Source organism: Artemia sp. Qi Xiang Cuo, chromosome 1 (genome assembly GCF_049724085.1).
Source record: "Artemia sp. Qi Xiang Cuo chromosome 1, ASM4972408v1, whole genome shotgun sequence".
Taxonomy (NCBI): domain Eukaryota; kingdom Metazoa; phylum Arthropoda; class Branchiopoda; order Anostraca; family Artemiidae; genus Artemia; species Artemia sp. Qi Xiang Cuo.
Genome location: NC_142794.1, coordinates 56,208,903 through 56,222,910, shown reverse-complemented (window position 1 = coordinate 56,222,910; position 14,008 = coordinate 56,208,903). Strand labels below are relative to the sequence as shown.

Below are 14,008 nucleotides of genomic sequence, written 5' to 3'. Positions count from 1 at the left end.
AACCTGATTCCATGTATAACTACAATTTTAGAACGCGTACTCGATGTAATTTTAAGAGTGTGGTTGGTGAACAGACAAGTGATTGGAGAAGAACAGGGAGGCAAGGCCGTATCCAGGGGGGGGGTTACCCAGTTTGACCCCCCCCCCCCCAAAAAAAAAAAATTGACCGAGTCGAAAATAAGTCGAAAATTAGTAAAGCCTAGGTAAAAATCAGTAAAATTAGTCGAAAACTGATTCAAAAATTAGTACCCCCCCCCCGAAAAAAAATCCTGGATCCGCCCTTGCAGGGAGGGTTTAGAAACCATATCCTACGACAGATAGAATGTTGGTTTTAGATGCATTGAAGGAGAAGTAATATAAAGGAAATTGGCGACTGTTCATTGCTGTATTGGATCTTCAGAAGGCGTTTGACAATGTCAGTAGATTACTTACGATCAAAAGCCTTTCATGGTGGACCTGCCTGACCCATTTGTAAGATCAATGATAGGGATGTACACTGGGACAATGAACATAGTTTAGGTAGTGGGAAAGGGGTTTCCAAGAGTGTTTGAGAATCGAATAGGCATAAAACAGAGAAGTACCCTATCCCCTAAATTGTTCCCGAATTTTGTAACTGATCTTGTGGTGTTTACAGAAAATGAGTCAGTGAAACTTGGGTAACTATCAGTTTCACTTTTATTGTTCTTTGATTACATTATACTGGCCGTAAAATCAGCAGAGGAATTAAAGATATTGTTAAATTTGGTTGAAGAATACCTTGAGATGAAAAAATTAAATGTCAATGTAACAAAACGGAAATATTGATATTCCAACGTCGCCGAAAGCCAAGCCAAGAAGGGAAGAAATTTTACTTTGAAGGATAAATACTAGTGTCGGTAGCAGAGGCAAATACTAGTGTTTTCACTTGCAATAGAACGGAAGTCAGAAAAGGCACATTTCGGCTGCAGCAGCCAGAGGACGAGCGGTATTGTTTTCCTTTTACCGAAATCAGATACTGATGAGAGCAGGAACCTTCATATACACACATCTTTTTATTGCTAAAATTCTACCAATCATACTGAACGGAGCTTGGGTTTTCAAGGAAGCCAATCAGCTGGATATAATTTACCTTCAATACTTTAAGAAAGTATGCTAGTCGGTCTACATATGACAACACCAACGTTAGTGCTCAAAGGAGACCTAGGTTTATTTTCCCTTAAGTTGACAAGATATTCAAGCCATCCGATATTGGCTTAAAGTAGTAAAGCTAAGAGAAGATAGGTTAGCTAATTCATATGTCGTCCCTCTTTGTACAGGCCAATGAGCCTTTGAGGGATTAATAACATGTAATATTATATGTGTATTTAATGAAGAATAAAACTTATCTTATCTATCTTATCTTAGCTAGGGCAGTGTAGGAGGAGTTATTAAGTATTAAGAAACATACGCTTTGGCCATTCCGTATTAAAAAGCCACTTGATGAGGCAGTTTTTTTTGGTATTTTTGGAATGATGATATAACAAATCTTTTGAGAATGATTCGAGTAAGACAAGAAGAGCAAGAAATCCAGAAATTGTGGTCTGAACTAGGTCTGTCCAAGAGTTTAGTATTACGTAGACAAGTTAAATCTAGATATGGAATGGAAGTTTGTTTTAAGTTCAATATTCCGGCTAGATTTATAAGGCTATGAATTCAGTTGAGAGCAAACTGTCTGTCAGTGGGGGGAATCAACTTTTGGAAATTTAGGGGAAATACTGAAGCAAAGAAAGATTGCCCATTATGCCATGTTGAGGAGGATGAATTGGGTCATTTTCTCCTGAGGTGCCGTGAGCTATCTCAAATTAAGTTTAACTGGCAGGAGGGAAATTTTGATGAGCTACTTCTTGGCATTTTACGTTAACTACTCCACAAACGATTGTTATGGTGGAAAATTTTGTTGTTGAGGGCAACTGACGTGTGGCGCGGACGTCGCAAATAGAAGTACTTAGGGTTTGGTTTTGATTTTCATATGTTTGTAGTTTGATTTATCTAATCACGACTTTTATATATGACCCTTGGGTTTTCCAATACAAACTATGTTATTATTATTTTCTATAAAGTGTGAATAATTTGAATGGAGGCAACTGCCAAGTATTTGTGTTCAGGGGTCTCTAATTTCAGTCAGCGTGAAAATTATTCAAAAGATTAAGAGGGCCAGGGGGTGGAATAAAAAATTTATGTCTTAAACCTTCGCAAGAGTTTAAAACAACAACTTCAAGTTTCTTGGCGATCGGATGAACAGTGTACTAGTGCAAACAGGACACACAGACATACATTCCATTTTATATATAGGCCATATAGAAAACATTGTTTTTGACATAATTATGTAATTAAGATACTATCCATGAATTGTGTTGCTGTCAATGCTCAGCAGAGAAGTTCATGTTTGATGCCACGCAAACAGGTAGTGATTGGTAAAGCTGTAATTAAAGGGTGTTGTCGGACGCGTAAAGAGCCAGGGCTTTCAACCCTTTTGTCCCCTTCTTCCAAAACGTTGAGATTCTGCGATTATTTTTATAAGCCCTCGCGTTTACACAAAATTACCCTTTGATGTTTTTGTCAAAGCGCCTTATTAGTTTTTAGTATATAATGAGTACCAAGACTTTTCCGTCTCAATATCTCATTACACTCTTATGTCACCAATTAATTCTAACTTTCAAATTCTGCTACTGTGATATTCTGGGCCTTAAATGTGATATTGACAAAACGCCTTACTTAGAAAAGTCTAAAGTGTGAAGTGTTAATGAATTGCTACTACTACTACTAACAACTCACCGCAGCACCAAGCCACCTTAGGCCAGCACACCTCCACAAGTTCTTACTCCATCCCCATCTATTCAAAGCCTCCCTCTTTAAACCCTCCCAGGAAGTTCCTATGTCCCTAAGTCTTTCCTTACGACTTCCTCCCATCCCAACCGAGGACGACCTGCTTTTCGTTTGACCCTAGACGGTTGGCCGAAAAGGACGATCTTTGGCAATGTGTCATCATTCGTCCGCTGAAGGTGCCCTAGTCATTTCAACCTTTCTCTTATTATAGCCTTAGAAAGCGGGATTGTACCACGCTTTTCGTACAGCCTATTGTTTTCGTACAGCTAATAAATTGAAAAAAAAAAAATATTCACGCTTTCGGGATAATCTTTCTTATCAATGATGAATTAATGTATATTTAGTACAGAATATTTTTTTCAGATCACCTTGAATGGGAGAAGGTAGTAAATACACCCCCCCCCCCTCTACCCTGGCCTTACCTTTGTAGCCCATGCATAGAGCATCCTTATTCAGTTGTAACTGAACATTTGTTTACTTACTATAATAATTTCTGGTTTGACTAAACAATGCTTGCAATAGCTTTTCTGAAATGCAAAAATCAACCCCAAATAGAATGTTTGTTTTTGAGAATTGAGCTATTTGAGAGATGCCATTTTTTAAAAAGTAGCCAATCAGCAAAAGTAGCCAAGTAGCAAAAAAAGTAGCCATTTTTTAAAAAGTAGCCATACAAATTCCATACTAAACTTTAGAAAAATATATTTCCAATAAAAACGAATTAATATTCATGTTTTAGGTGTAAAAATCCAAATCAGTTAACTTCCTCAGAAATATGTCAAAAAACAATTCGTGAAATACGCCTATTCTTTTCTGGTATAGGCCTACTAGATGTATTTACTCTTTTCTTGAGATGCTTAAACAATTTCCCCTGGCAAATACAACTTAAATGCTCATATTAAAAGAAAATTTACTTCCATGAAAAAAAAGGAAAATTAATATCTATATTTTTGCCGTGCAAGTTCAAATGAGTTAATATCCGCAGAAATCTGCTAAAGAGCATTGGGGAAATGTTGTATGCGGTCCATTTCTGGTATACGGTACTAGATTTATTAAACTATATTAGCTGGGGCTGTTTTGCTCGGAAGACACTATTGCAGGGATTAGTGTAATTTTTTTTTTATCGCGTGGGTCCCAAACACTTACCCCGTCTAATATGAATTGCCTAGGTGTTGATTATAGATGAAAATGGTGTTTGAGCTCAGCTTAGCTATGAATATTCAGGTTTCAAAGTGCGATTCAAAAATAATAATTTTGAAAGTACCTGTACCTGGCTTGTTTTAATTCTAACTGTTGTTGTTTGTTTAATAATTTTGGGATTTTGGAATCAAACAGCCTTAACATGATGTGGCAGAAATCCCGCCGAAAATATCACTTGTGAATCGCGTTTTGAAACCTAAATATTCATAGCCAAGGTGACCCCAAAGCGCTATTTTCATTGTCCTACCTATGATTTTATCATTCGATCCTTACTGTTACACTTCTTGAGTCATATCATTTGCAGGCAGCAACATCTAAATCTCAGTTTTCTGTTCATCGAGACGAAACCCCTAGTCCTGTAGAAGCCACTGTCCGTTCCGCCCGGTATAGGCCACCAGGATTTAAACACCAGCTTATCTATCTACGGTCTCCTATGAGGGCACCGTCTGCTCCGGGTCTATCTTCTGAGAGCACAGTTAACCGTCCGTGGAGCGAAGGATCTTCAATCGTTCAAAGAAGGAATGTTAAATCCGTAATTGAAGGTATCCGTGTTTTTTTTTTCCTTTTTTTATACCCTTATAATAGACAAATCTCTCGGAAAATCTGCTAGAGAAATGTCAGACTCTTTGTACTATTTTTTTTTTTTTACTTTTTAATTTTATTTTTGGTTTTGAAAACATTGCAAATAAGAAATGTTAAATCCGTAGTTGAAGGTACCCGTGTTTGTTTGTTTTTTGTATCCATATTATAGACAAATCTGCTAAAGAAATGTCAAAGACTCTTTGCCTTTCCCATCTTCGTTTCCAATTATAAAAATCGCACTTGGTGTTGCTATGATTTCCTGCTTAAAAAAAACAAAACAACATCGCTTCGATTATATTTTGTATGCTTATTTGTATGTAGTACCCCCCATGGAAAATTCCCCCACTTGCGAAATTGAGCAGCCACAGAGAAAGTGAACAAAATTGGTACCTTAAAATGTCGATCAGATGTCCTATGGGATAACAAAGCGAAAATATATCAAAAAGTTCTAGGACAGGGGCTGGATGGTCTCCAATCGCTTTCGACCTAAAAAAGGACTAGAACTCTCAATTTCCCATAGAATGAGGATCCCCTGGAGTTTTTACGATCACGAGGGAGAGGCTGATGATGAGGAATGGGCAGCACCCTTCCTACAGAGAATAAATTCTGCTAATTTTGGGGTTTATGTTACTCTTTACTTTCATAATAACAACGTAGACCAGAAATATTCCCGGCAATAAAGTAGGATTATATATCACTTTCTACCTCCACCCCCCCCCCCTTCCTTAGAACTAATTCTGTATTTATCTGAAGGCTAAATGAGAGTTACGATGGATTGGCATTAAAAATGAACCATTTGGGCTATATGCCCCCCTCCCTAACCAAAAAAAATCTGAGGACCCTGCTGTAGACGTTTCAAGCTCTCATCTACAAATATTTGGAATGTGTATTTTTTGCCAAAGAAAGATCATGGATGTGTGTTGTTTGTTGTTTTTATTTTTGTTTGTTTGTTTTTGTTTTGTTTTTTTCTACCGCGCGTATTACTGTCACTGAAACTTTAAAGCTCAAAGGATAGCTGTTTTGATAATTTTAAATCAATTGGCTTTCTCAAAATTTTCACTCGATGGCAGTATGCGACAACTTTGGCCCGACAATCTTGCGGCTATTTTTTTTACGACGATTTTGTCCATTTGGGCTAAAATTGTCGTTTTACGCCATGAAACGTCAGGAAATACCTCTACTATGGGACAATCTTTTTTTATTGCTTAAACAGGTGAGTAGAACTTTCAATTTCCTTTCCAATGAACACCCGAAATTATCCGGGGAATATAGGGGGACGCCACCCCCCGCAAAAACAAAACAAACAGATGGTACTATTCCCACTTAGTGGTTGAGCCAGAAGGAGTTAATTCTAGTTGCACCAGTGTTTGACCCAGAATGTAGCTTTAATCATTTCTTAAACCAAATACCGGATATATTGGTTTATGCAGTTCCATAGTTTAATAGGGGGGGGGGGCAGAAAGTTATATTTTGGCTATAATATTTTTATTTCTCTTCGGGGAGAGTGAGTTTTATTACCTACCTTTTTGATATTTAGGATAAGAGAAAATTATACTGTGTATAAGTACATTTTTGGCGTATTCTGACAGTTCACTACTTAGATCTTCTCTAAAACGAATACTCGGGGCTTCAGTCCTGAACACCTCAAACTTTACGACTTATCGTGTTTTATGTATGATGTACATTTTAGTATCTATCTTAAGGATATGCCCCCTACCATAGTAAGCCACCCAAATATTATCAAATTAATAACTGCAGTTGCTTCTTTTTTTTGTGTGGAAATTTAGCACTTTATGGCGTCAACTGTGATAATGAAAAGTGCGACATATACCATTTTGGTAAAATGAGTTATGTATGTGTCATGGGTAAATTAAGTACGAGGAATCGAATGGTGTAGTCAGATTTGTCTTATCTGGTACTGTTACGAAGATAAAAAGAGACATATGCCTCTAAATGGGGCATGTCTCTTTTTTTATCAGGTCTTGTTGCAATTCAGAATGACAGAAGAGGATTATCTTATGAGCTATAACGACCTGGGTTTTGTCTTCTTTTTGTGTCAAGGAAAAAGGAGACGTACGCCATAAATGGAATAATTTTGAATTCGTACGGAATATTGAATTTAATTTGTATCACTGAAAAGAACATAAAAAGTTTAGTAAAGGTGTAGAAGATCCTCTTTTTATCCCGATTAGCCTCATCCTTGAGAGCGACCCTTCAGAGCCGACAAACTTTTTTCCGGGTTTTGCCTCTCCTGAAAAGTTACAAAAATGACATAAGTCGCACTTCTAATTATCATAGCCGGGCTCTTTACACCCAAATTTAGCGTCTTTACTAAAGTTAGAGCACAGATTACAGTTGGATTTTGAAGTTATTTATATTGAAAGCCGTATCCAATTTATAACTACCATGATATTTATGTACCGCTAAACTACATGGGTCGGTCAAAGGAGTTTGAGTTTTCAGTGAACCCTTAGCCGTGGCATGTATGCAGTGGAAGAAGGCTTTTGGTCTTTCCCCCAAGCCTTGATGTTTTTATGAATGCTTCTATTAGTTCTTGTATTTCCCAGGTAACTCCTATTTTTTACTTTTTTTTTAAAGCATGCCCACTTCTAATTGAAAATCATGTGTACGTGACTGATCTAATTCCCCCTCCTCTGCTCGAATTCCTAGTGACATATCAAGGTTTCAGAATAACAAAATTACTAGAAGGTTTCAAAAGCGACCTACTTGGTGGTGTGTTCTGGCCTTCTCTCCACAGGCTAAAGGTTGAGTCTGTCTCAGTGCTGGGTAATTTTGTGCTGGGGTGCCAGCGCCCCGCTCCCGGGAAACTCCGGTGGATAACCCCCCTCATGGAAAATTCCTTCCCACGCAAATTTGAGCAGCCACAGAGAAAGTACAAAATAGATACCTCAAAACGTAGTCAGATGTTCTAAGGGGTAATAACGGATCATAAATCAAAAACAGTCTTAGGACACGGGCTGATCGGTCTCCAATCACTTTCGACTTATAAAAAGGACTAGAACTCTCAATATCCCATCGAGTGAGCATCCTCCAAAGTTTCAACGACCATGAGAGGGAAGTTGGGGATGAGGAAGGGGCAGTTCCCCTCCTATATCGAAGAAATTCTGCTAATTTTGGGGTTTAATGTTACTCTTTACTTTTATAATAATAGCGTAGATCAGAAATATTCCTAGAAATACAGTGGTATTAAACTTCAATTTCTACCTCCACTCCCCACCTCCTTAGAACTAATTCTGTATTCACCAGAAGGCTCTGTAAGTTAGGATGTTTTGGGAATTAAAATGGACCCTTTGAGGCATCTGTCCCCTTCCAAATGACAGTTAGAAAGGGCGTGGGAGAGGGGTGTTTAACCCCCAATTAATTTTGAATCTTAAAAGGGCACTGGACCTATCGATTTCCAACTGAATTTGCCCCCTCCAAAGTTTATACGACCACACTTTCCATAAAAACCTTACATCTGGATAATAGACAACTTGCATAGTTTGCAGTCCTTGTCCCGGGGGATGGAAGGGGGGTTATCAAACCCCGAGGCATGGTTATTTGGTCTTTGTACCATTTTGAACAAAATAGTTTCTCAAAATTTTGATCGGATATGTTTGGAGAAAAACGGTGTGTGTGGTGGCTTGTTGCACTCCAATCCCTTTTGACTCTAAAAAGGGCACTGGATCTTTTAATTTGTAATCGATGACTCCCCTTCGAAGTTTATATAATCACCCCTTCCATTTTAAGTGCCTCTGGGAAAAAATAAATAATGAATGAATAATAAAAATACATTAAACCCTTATGACTCTTTACTATGGGCGAGCCTATAGTTTTGCCTCTGACTTAAACACACGAGTAGAACTTCAATTTCTCTTCATTAGAAGATCCGAGATTATGCAGGGTAATACGAATGGGGAAACGCCTAGACCCCATTGAGCAGTATTGATGTGTCTATATTTTTGGAGTCGTCCACTGATAATTCTGCATGGGGGCGAGTGCGCAAGGACCAATTGCGGCCGACAGATTGACAGTAATATCTTTCGTCTGTTTTAACGACTAATATTATTGGCGGTGTTATTTTCGAATATTATTGGTAATAATACTGGTAGCGTTCCCTCTAATCCTGTTATATTTCGAATCCTTTAGAATTTTCTTTTTGCTTAAAAGAAAGACGCGTTTTATCGCAGTAGCAGTTCATGGCAAAGTGCTCATTACTTAGCTATAATATCCTTTAAAAAAGAAAGAACTAGTTTAAGCTACGCTCATAAATACCTGGTAATTCTGAAAGAAATTCCTGAATACTTGAAAAGTGCGAACACAAAATAGAATGTAGGGGCGTGTTAGGATGTATTGTTTTACCCGAGAATGTGTGGTTTCTTTGTTTAATAATTAGCTAATAGCTGCAGGGGGAGTGTTGAAACAATAAAGGGAACCTAATTCCGTTTCTATAAATATTTTTCCTTCTGAAAAGACACACCCAGAAATAAGACGTTATTGTGTTAGATCAGGATGAATTAAGTTCTATCTTCTTCTCTATTGACTTTATAAGATTAAGAAGATTGACTTAAGAAGAGTTTATAATGCCAAATAGGCTACTAATTATAAAACACCACATTGTGAAATTAATTGAATTTTGAATTGAATTTATTTTGCACCCATCATAAACACAGAAATTGACAGAAAAATAGCAGAAAAGAGAAAACAAAAAACATACACTTAATAGTACAGACAAAGCAAACACACATAGCCTACACATCAATCTGATGTATCCTACACATCGCCTTCACCTATGTTCCCTGAAAATCCATACGAGGGGTAACAACTGGGCATTTTGAGGGACACCTGGAGGCATGAGGCACGAAGGCACGCCGGAGGCATATTCCAAAGGGCGCAATATGTAAATATATACAGCTTGCCTCTTATTCAGTATCTGTCGAATTTTTCAGAACCTTCAAAAGCTATTTTTTAAAACTTGGAAAAAATCATTTACGGGTTTATTTGGCAAGGAAAAGACCCCCCAAGACTGAAAACAACTGATATGTACCTAAAGAAGAAGAACGGAGGACTGCAAGTTGTTGATATTCATGCAAAAACTAGGAAACCCTACGATAGCACTGATGGTGTCACTTTTTCCTATTAGACATGCAGCGTTGCCACCAGCTCAACAATAAAATTCCGATTTTTCTTCTGAAAAAATTCCGAAATTTCCAAAATAAATCCCGGAACACGGTTTTTAAGTTATACAACATAGGGCTGCGCGATGATGACGTAAAAAGCAAGGTGCGAAATTCAAAGTACCGTGAAACGTGGTTTTTAGTTGTAACTAACAACTGATTGTCAATATTCCTAGTATTATTTCGACGTGAAAACGTTCTGGTGGATTAGTAGGATCTACGTCAAATATTTTAGGCCAAAACAATTCGGCAAAGTTCCGAAAAAACATGTCTACGCATCAACGTTTCATCCTTACTTGAATTTCCCGCCCAAGAATTGACGTTACGCTTCGCAGCCCAATTCAATATGACTTGACCAGCGGTAAAAGTTGTTTTTTATCACGTCTTCACACGTCCCTCTCCCTTTTATCATACCTGCTTTTCTGTTTAATGGCTGTGCCAAGACGCATCCTTGGATCTCGGATTCTTAATTGTACTAAAAAAAAGGAATCTGCTGCTTTGACACGAAAGAATCTGGAAGACACACAGATCCCTTTTTCATGTACTTAGAATCAACTTTCTTGGTATTAAACACAGGCCTTTGGGTATTTGAAGAGAAAACTGTAAAGCAACAGTCAGAAAAACTGTTACTACCGAGTTATTAGTAAAAAGCGCTAAGTAAAGCAACCAACTAAAAAAAATAACTAGTTTCTCAGATATTTATTGGTACTTTTCAGTAATTATCTCGATAATCACAGCTCAAATGACAACCCTAAGAAACTGGACAAATGAGCTTCAGTAAATCAAACTAAGCTCGGTTAGCACAAGTATAAACACTAAGTCTTCTACTGAGCATAACAAGATTTCCGATGGTATTCATCGCTTCCGCTGCCCTAGATCTTTGAATGCATTTGAGACTCATAAAATTATATCAAGAACTCAAGCAAATGGGGACGAGGGGCACACGCACTTGAGCTGGAAGGACCAGCCCAGCCGTGGGTGGCCTCCTCGTCCGTAGGAGACATGGTTCAAGATTCTGTTCAGTTCTGTGCCCTCATGCACGTTGGTTATTTTTGGTTTTTTGTTGATGGGTTTGCTACATTTTGGTTTTTTTTGTTGATTGAGGTTGGTCGTAAAAAGAGCTGAAAAAAAGAAGGAAAAAAGTGCCACCGCAAGAATGGGTTTCTTGTGGACGGAGGACGCCCAGTCTACGGGAGAGCAAATAGTTTTTTTTGTGTTAAAAAATTTTAAAGTTGTAAGAGTAAACCTTTTGGAAGACCACCTTTAAAATTTTAATTCGTATTAGTGAAAATTGAAGGATAAGAATTTTAAGAAATTTAAGTATAAATTCCACCAGAAAAGCGTCTCCTAGAGGGGGAAGGACACCCTGGAACGGGGGGAGTGATAGATATTTGGCAATAAAAAAATTAAATGGCAGTGGGCCTTCATGTCCACTAATACATTGACTGGTATATAATAATTTATTTATTTCTTTTTAAGTTTAGGTGATATGATAATGTATAAAGTTGTAAAGTTATATGTTTTTGTATTAAAATATCACCGAGTGGAGAGGAGGAGGGGAGGGAAAAAAATAACAACTACCTCTGATAAATGTTAAACAAAATTCCTTCTGTTGACACACTGAACATGGTGATGGTGGTGGTTATGGTCTTGAGGTCAGTTTTGGGTTTAGGTGCCATTTCGAACATGATGATTGCGATGCTGACGAGACATCAAAAAAGTGGAACCCTTTCTTCTGGATGAATGAATTCAGCTTTGTGAAGACGTCTGAGTCAAAGTAAAATACAACGTTGGTGCCGATTTCCATAGAAACGGGTTCTGCTGAATGCATGATATACAGGCTGGAGTCACAGTAACCCTGGTCTACAAATGCGGCAGCTAATGTGAGATCAACATTCAGCCGGAACCCCTGGCGCAGAATTCCTATGTCGTCAGGGAACGGCATCGCCATATTCTGCGTGTCAACAGAGTGGCATCTTCGCCCAGATAAGTAGCCAAACTGTTTGACCCGCCCAACTATTACTCTCTTTCTCCTGCCCACCGGTCTGTAAACGCAACATTCACCGATACGCAATTCCGATTTCACACCGAGCTCTGCATTGGTTTATGGCGACTCGCGTAGCCCTACTTGTCGGCCCTGGACCATCACCCGTTTTAATCGGTCAATACTCCGCTTCTCAGAGCTTTCCCTCAGAAGCCACAACAGCGTGGATTTTTTTATTGGTATTATGGAGCCGTGAGAAGTCTTGACAAGACAAAACCTAGAATTCTTCATGTTCGTCACAGGCTCACTAACCCAATTTTTCTCAACTTGGTGTTTCACAGAGTGAGCAATCACTGGTAAATCTTCAAATGCAAGCAAATGTTGACGGCACATTCTGACCAAAATTACCCCTTATTAAGTCATTTTCCTTGTGTTTTCTATAATTATACAAACTTTCTTGTGTTCTAACAATTGTACTAATTGCTAATAAACAAAAACATATTTAAGATCTCCATAAAAAGCTGATTCTTAGACTGAATGTTATCAATAGTTAGGCTCTTATACTTTCGTTATTGACAAGGATCGTTATTTACTTACCATTCATTACTATGGAGAATGTTTTTTTTTTGTTTTGTTTTTCCAACCAAATCATATAGAAAAAACATTTGTAGAAAACTGGTTAGGAGTTACTCAGTCACAAATTAGAACTTACATTTTCCTTATTGTGGGTCAGAATCCACTGGCAGGCATCCAACAATGGGGCAACAAACATTTTTTCCATGGTTTTACCTATTCTGCTTTTCCTTTGCTTTCCTTATAATTACTTTATAGTCCCTAATTTCTAGGGGGGAATGGCCCCCCCTGCCCTTCCTTGCTGACAGCCATGACGTAAGCCACAACATTAAGGTTCTCGTATAAAGTCGAGACAAATTCCGATTTTTCAGGTTTATTGTGATGATTTTCATCTTCTATTTTCGCCAGTGGTTGGTATCGCTAATTTCGGCAATTTGTTGAAAGATTTCTTATCCGAACTGAACATTATAATAAAAAAAAATATCTTAATTCATTACGCTCAAAAATTTTCTACCTAATGGGATTTCTTTCAGTATAAATCATTCTATCCAAATTCCAATATATATTGCTAGACTATGCCCTTTTTTTTTTTTTTTTTTAAAGAAAGTTATTTTGTAAAAAAAAAAAGCTTGAGCACCAGAATAACCCTGTATTTATATAACCTTCCTCTAGGCATAGCCTATATTTACACAGCATGGTATAGCCTATTATTTAATCAGGTTAGACCCCCCACCCCCACACAAAAAAAAACCAACACATGCCCTAACTCTATACCAATGCTTGGCTTAACTAAAATATTGTTCCTCTTGATCTGGGCCCTCCAGATATTATACCAGAATAATTTCAAACAACGGCGAGAATCAGTGTTGCCAGCTTCTGGTGCGAATTCCCTGTTAAGTCTAAAAAAAATTCCCTAATTTTTGAACAAGCAACGAGGTCGGGTGTCTCGGAGGCAGGCCGGAGGCACGGAGGCACAGCCAGAGGCACGAAGGAAGGGACACCTGCGACAGTCAGTTATTAGCCCCTCGAATCCATATAAACTCTGCAGTTTAAGATTCAGAAATGAAGAATTTCGACGAAGATGTTGAAGTATTATTTGATGAATGATTTATTGATGCAATATTGTTACAACACATTTACAACTCTAGCCAACTGAGAGCAGAGTTCGATGCTGTCAGCTTAATACCAAAAAATTAGAAAGCAACGTCAAGTAACACACAGATTTTCAGAAAAGAAAAAAAATAATCAAACGAAGAAACAAAAGACAAAGAAAAGGAGAAAAGGGAGAGAGGATACCTCGCCGCCGCGATTATAATGCAATTCCAAATTAATCCAAAAGCTGGTTGTACAATCAAAAGTCCCAACATTCTGACAAAAAATATCTCCAAGAAACACATTTTTGTTGAAGGACGTTTTTTTCAATTAGGGATTATTTTAGTCAAAATAACTTGGAAAGAAGAGAATGGTAAAAGCCAAGGGCAATAATTATGGTTTCTTAAATAGTGTCGAAGTAGTTCCGGAAAAAGGTTTAACTGGTCAAAGGCATGTATCGAGAGGTTTCAATTTGAAATCAGTTATGACAGTTCCAATTATATTTTATTTGATTAATTAAAAGGAAGGTAAGTATTGCAAATATTTTGGCTCCTTGTAT

The 14,008-nt window shown here is 37.8% G+C and overlaps 1 protein-coding gene across 1 annotated transcript in view; it reads left to right on the top strand.

Annotated features, from left to right (window-relative positions):
- LOC148956506 (uncharacterized) overlaps positions 1-14,008 on the top strand; it is a 397,828-nt gene that overhangs the window by 342,131 nt on the left and 41,689 nt on the right. The window contains exon 8 of the mRNA XM_089108420.1: positions 4,346-4,583. Within this exon, the coding sequence (XP_088964546.1) occupies positions 4,346-4,583 (238 nt within the window). The remainder of the gene's footprint in view (positions 1-4,345; positions 4,584-14,008) is intronic.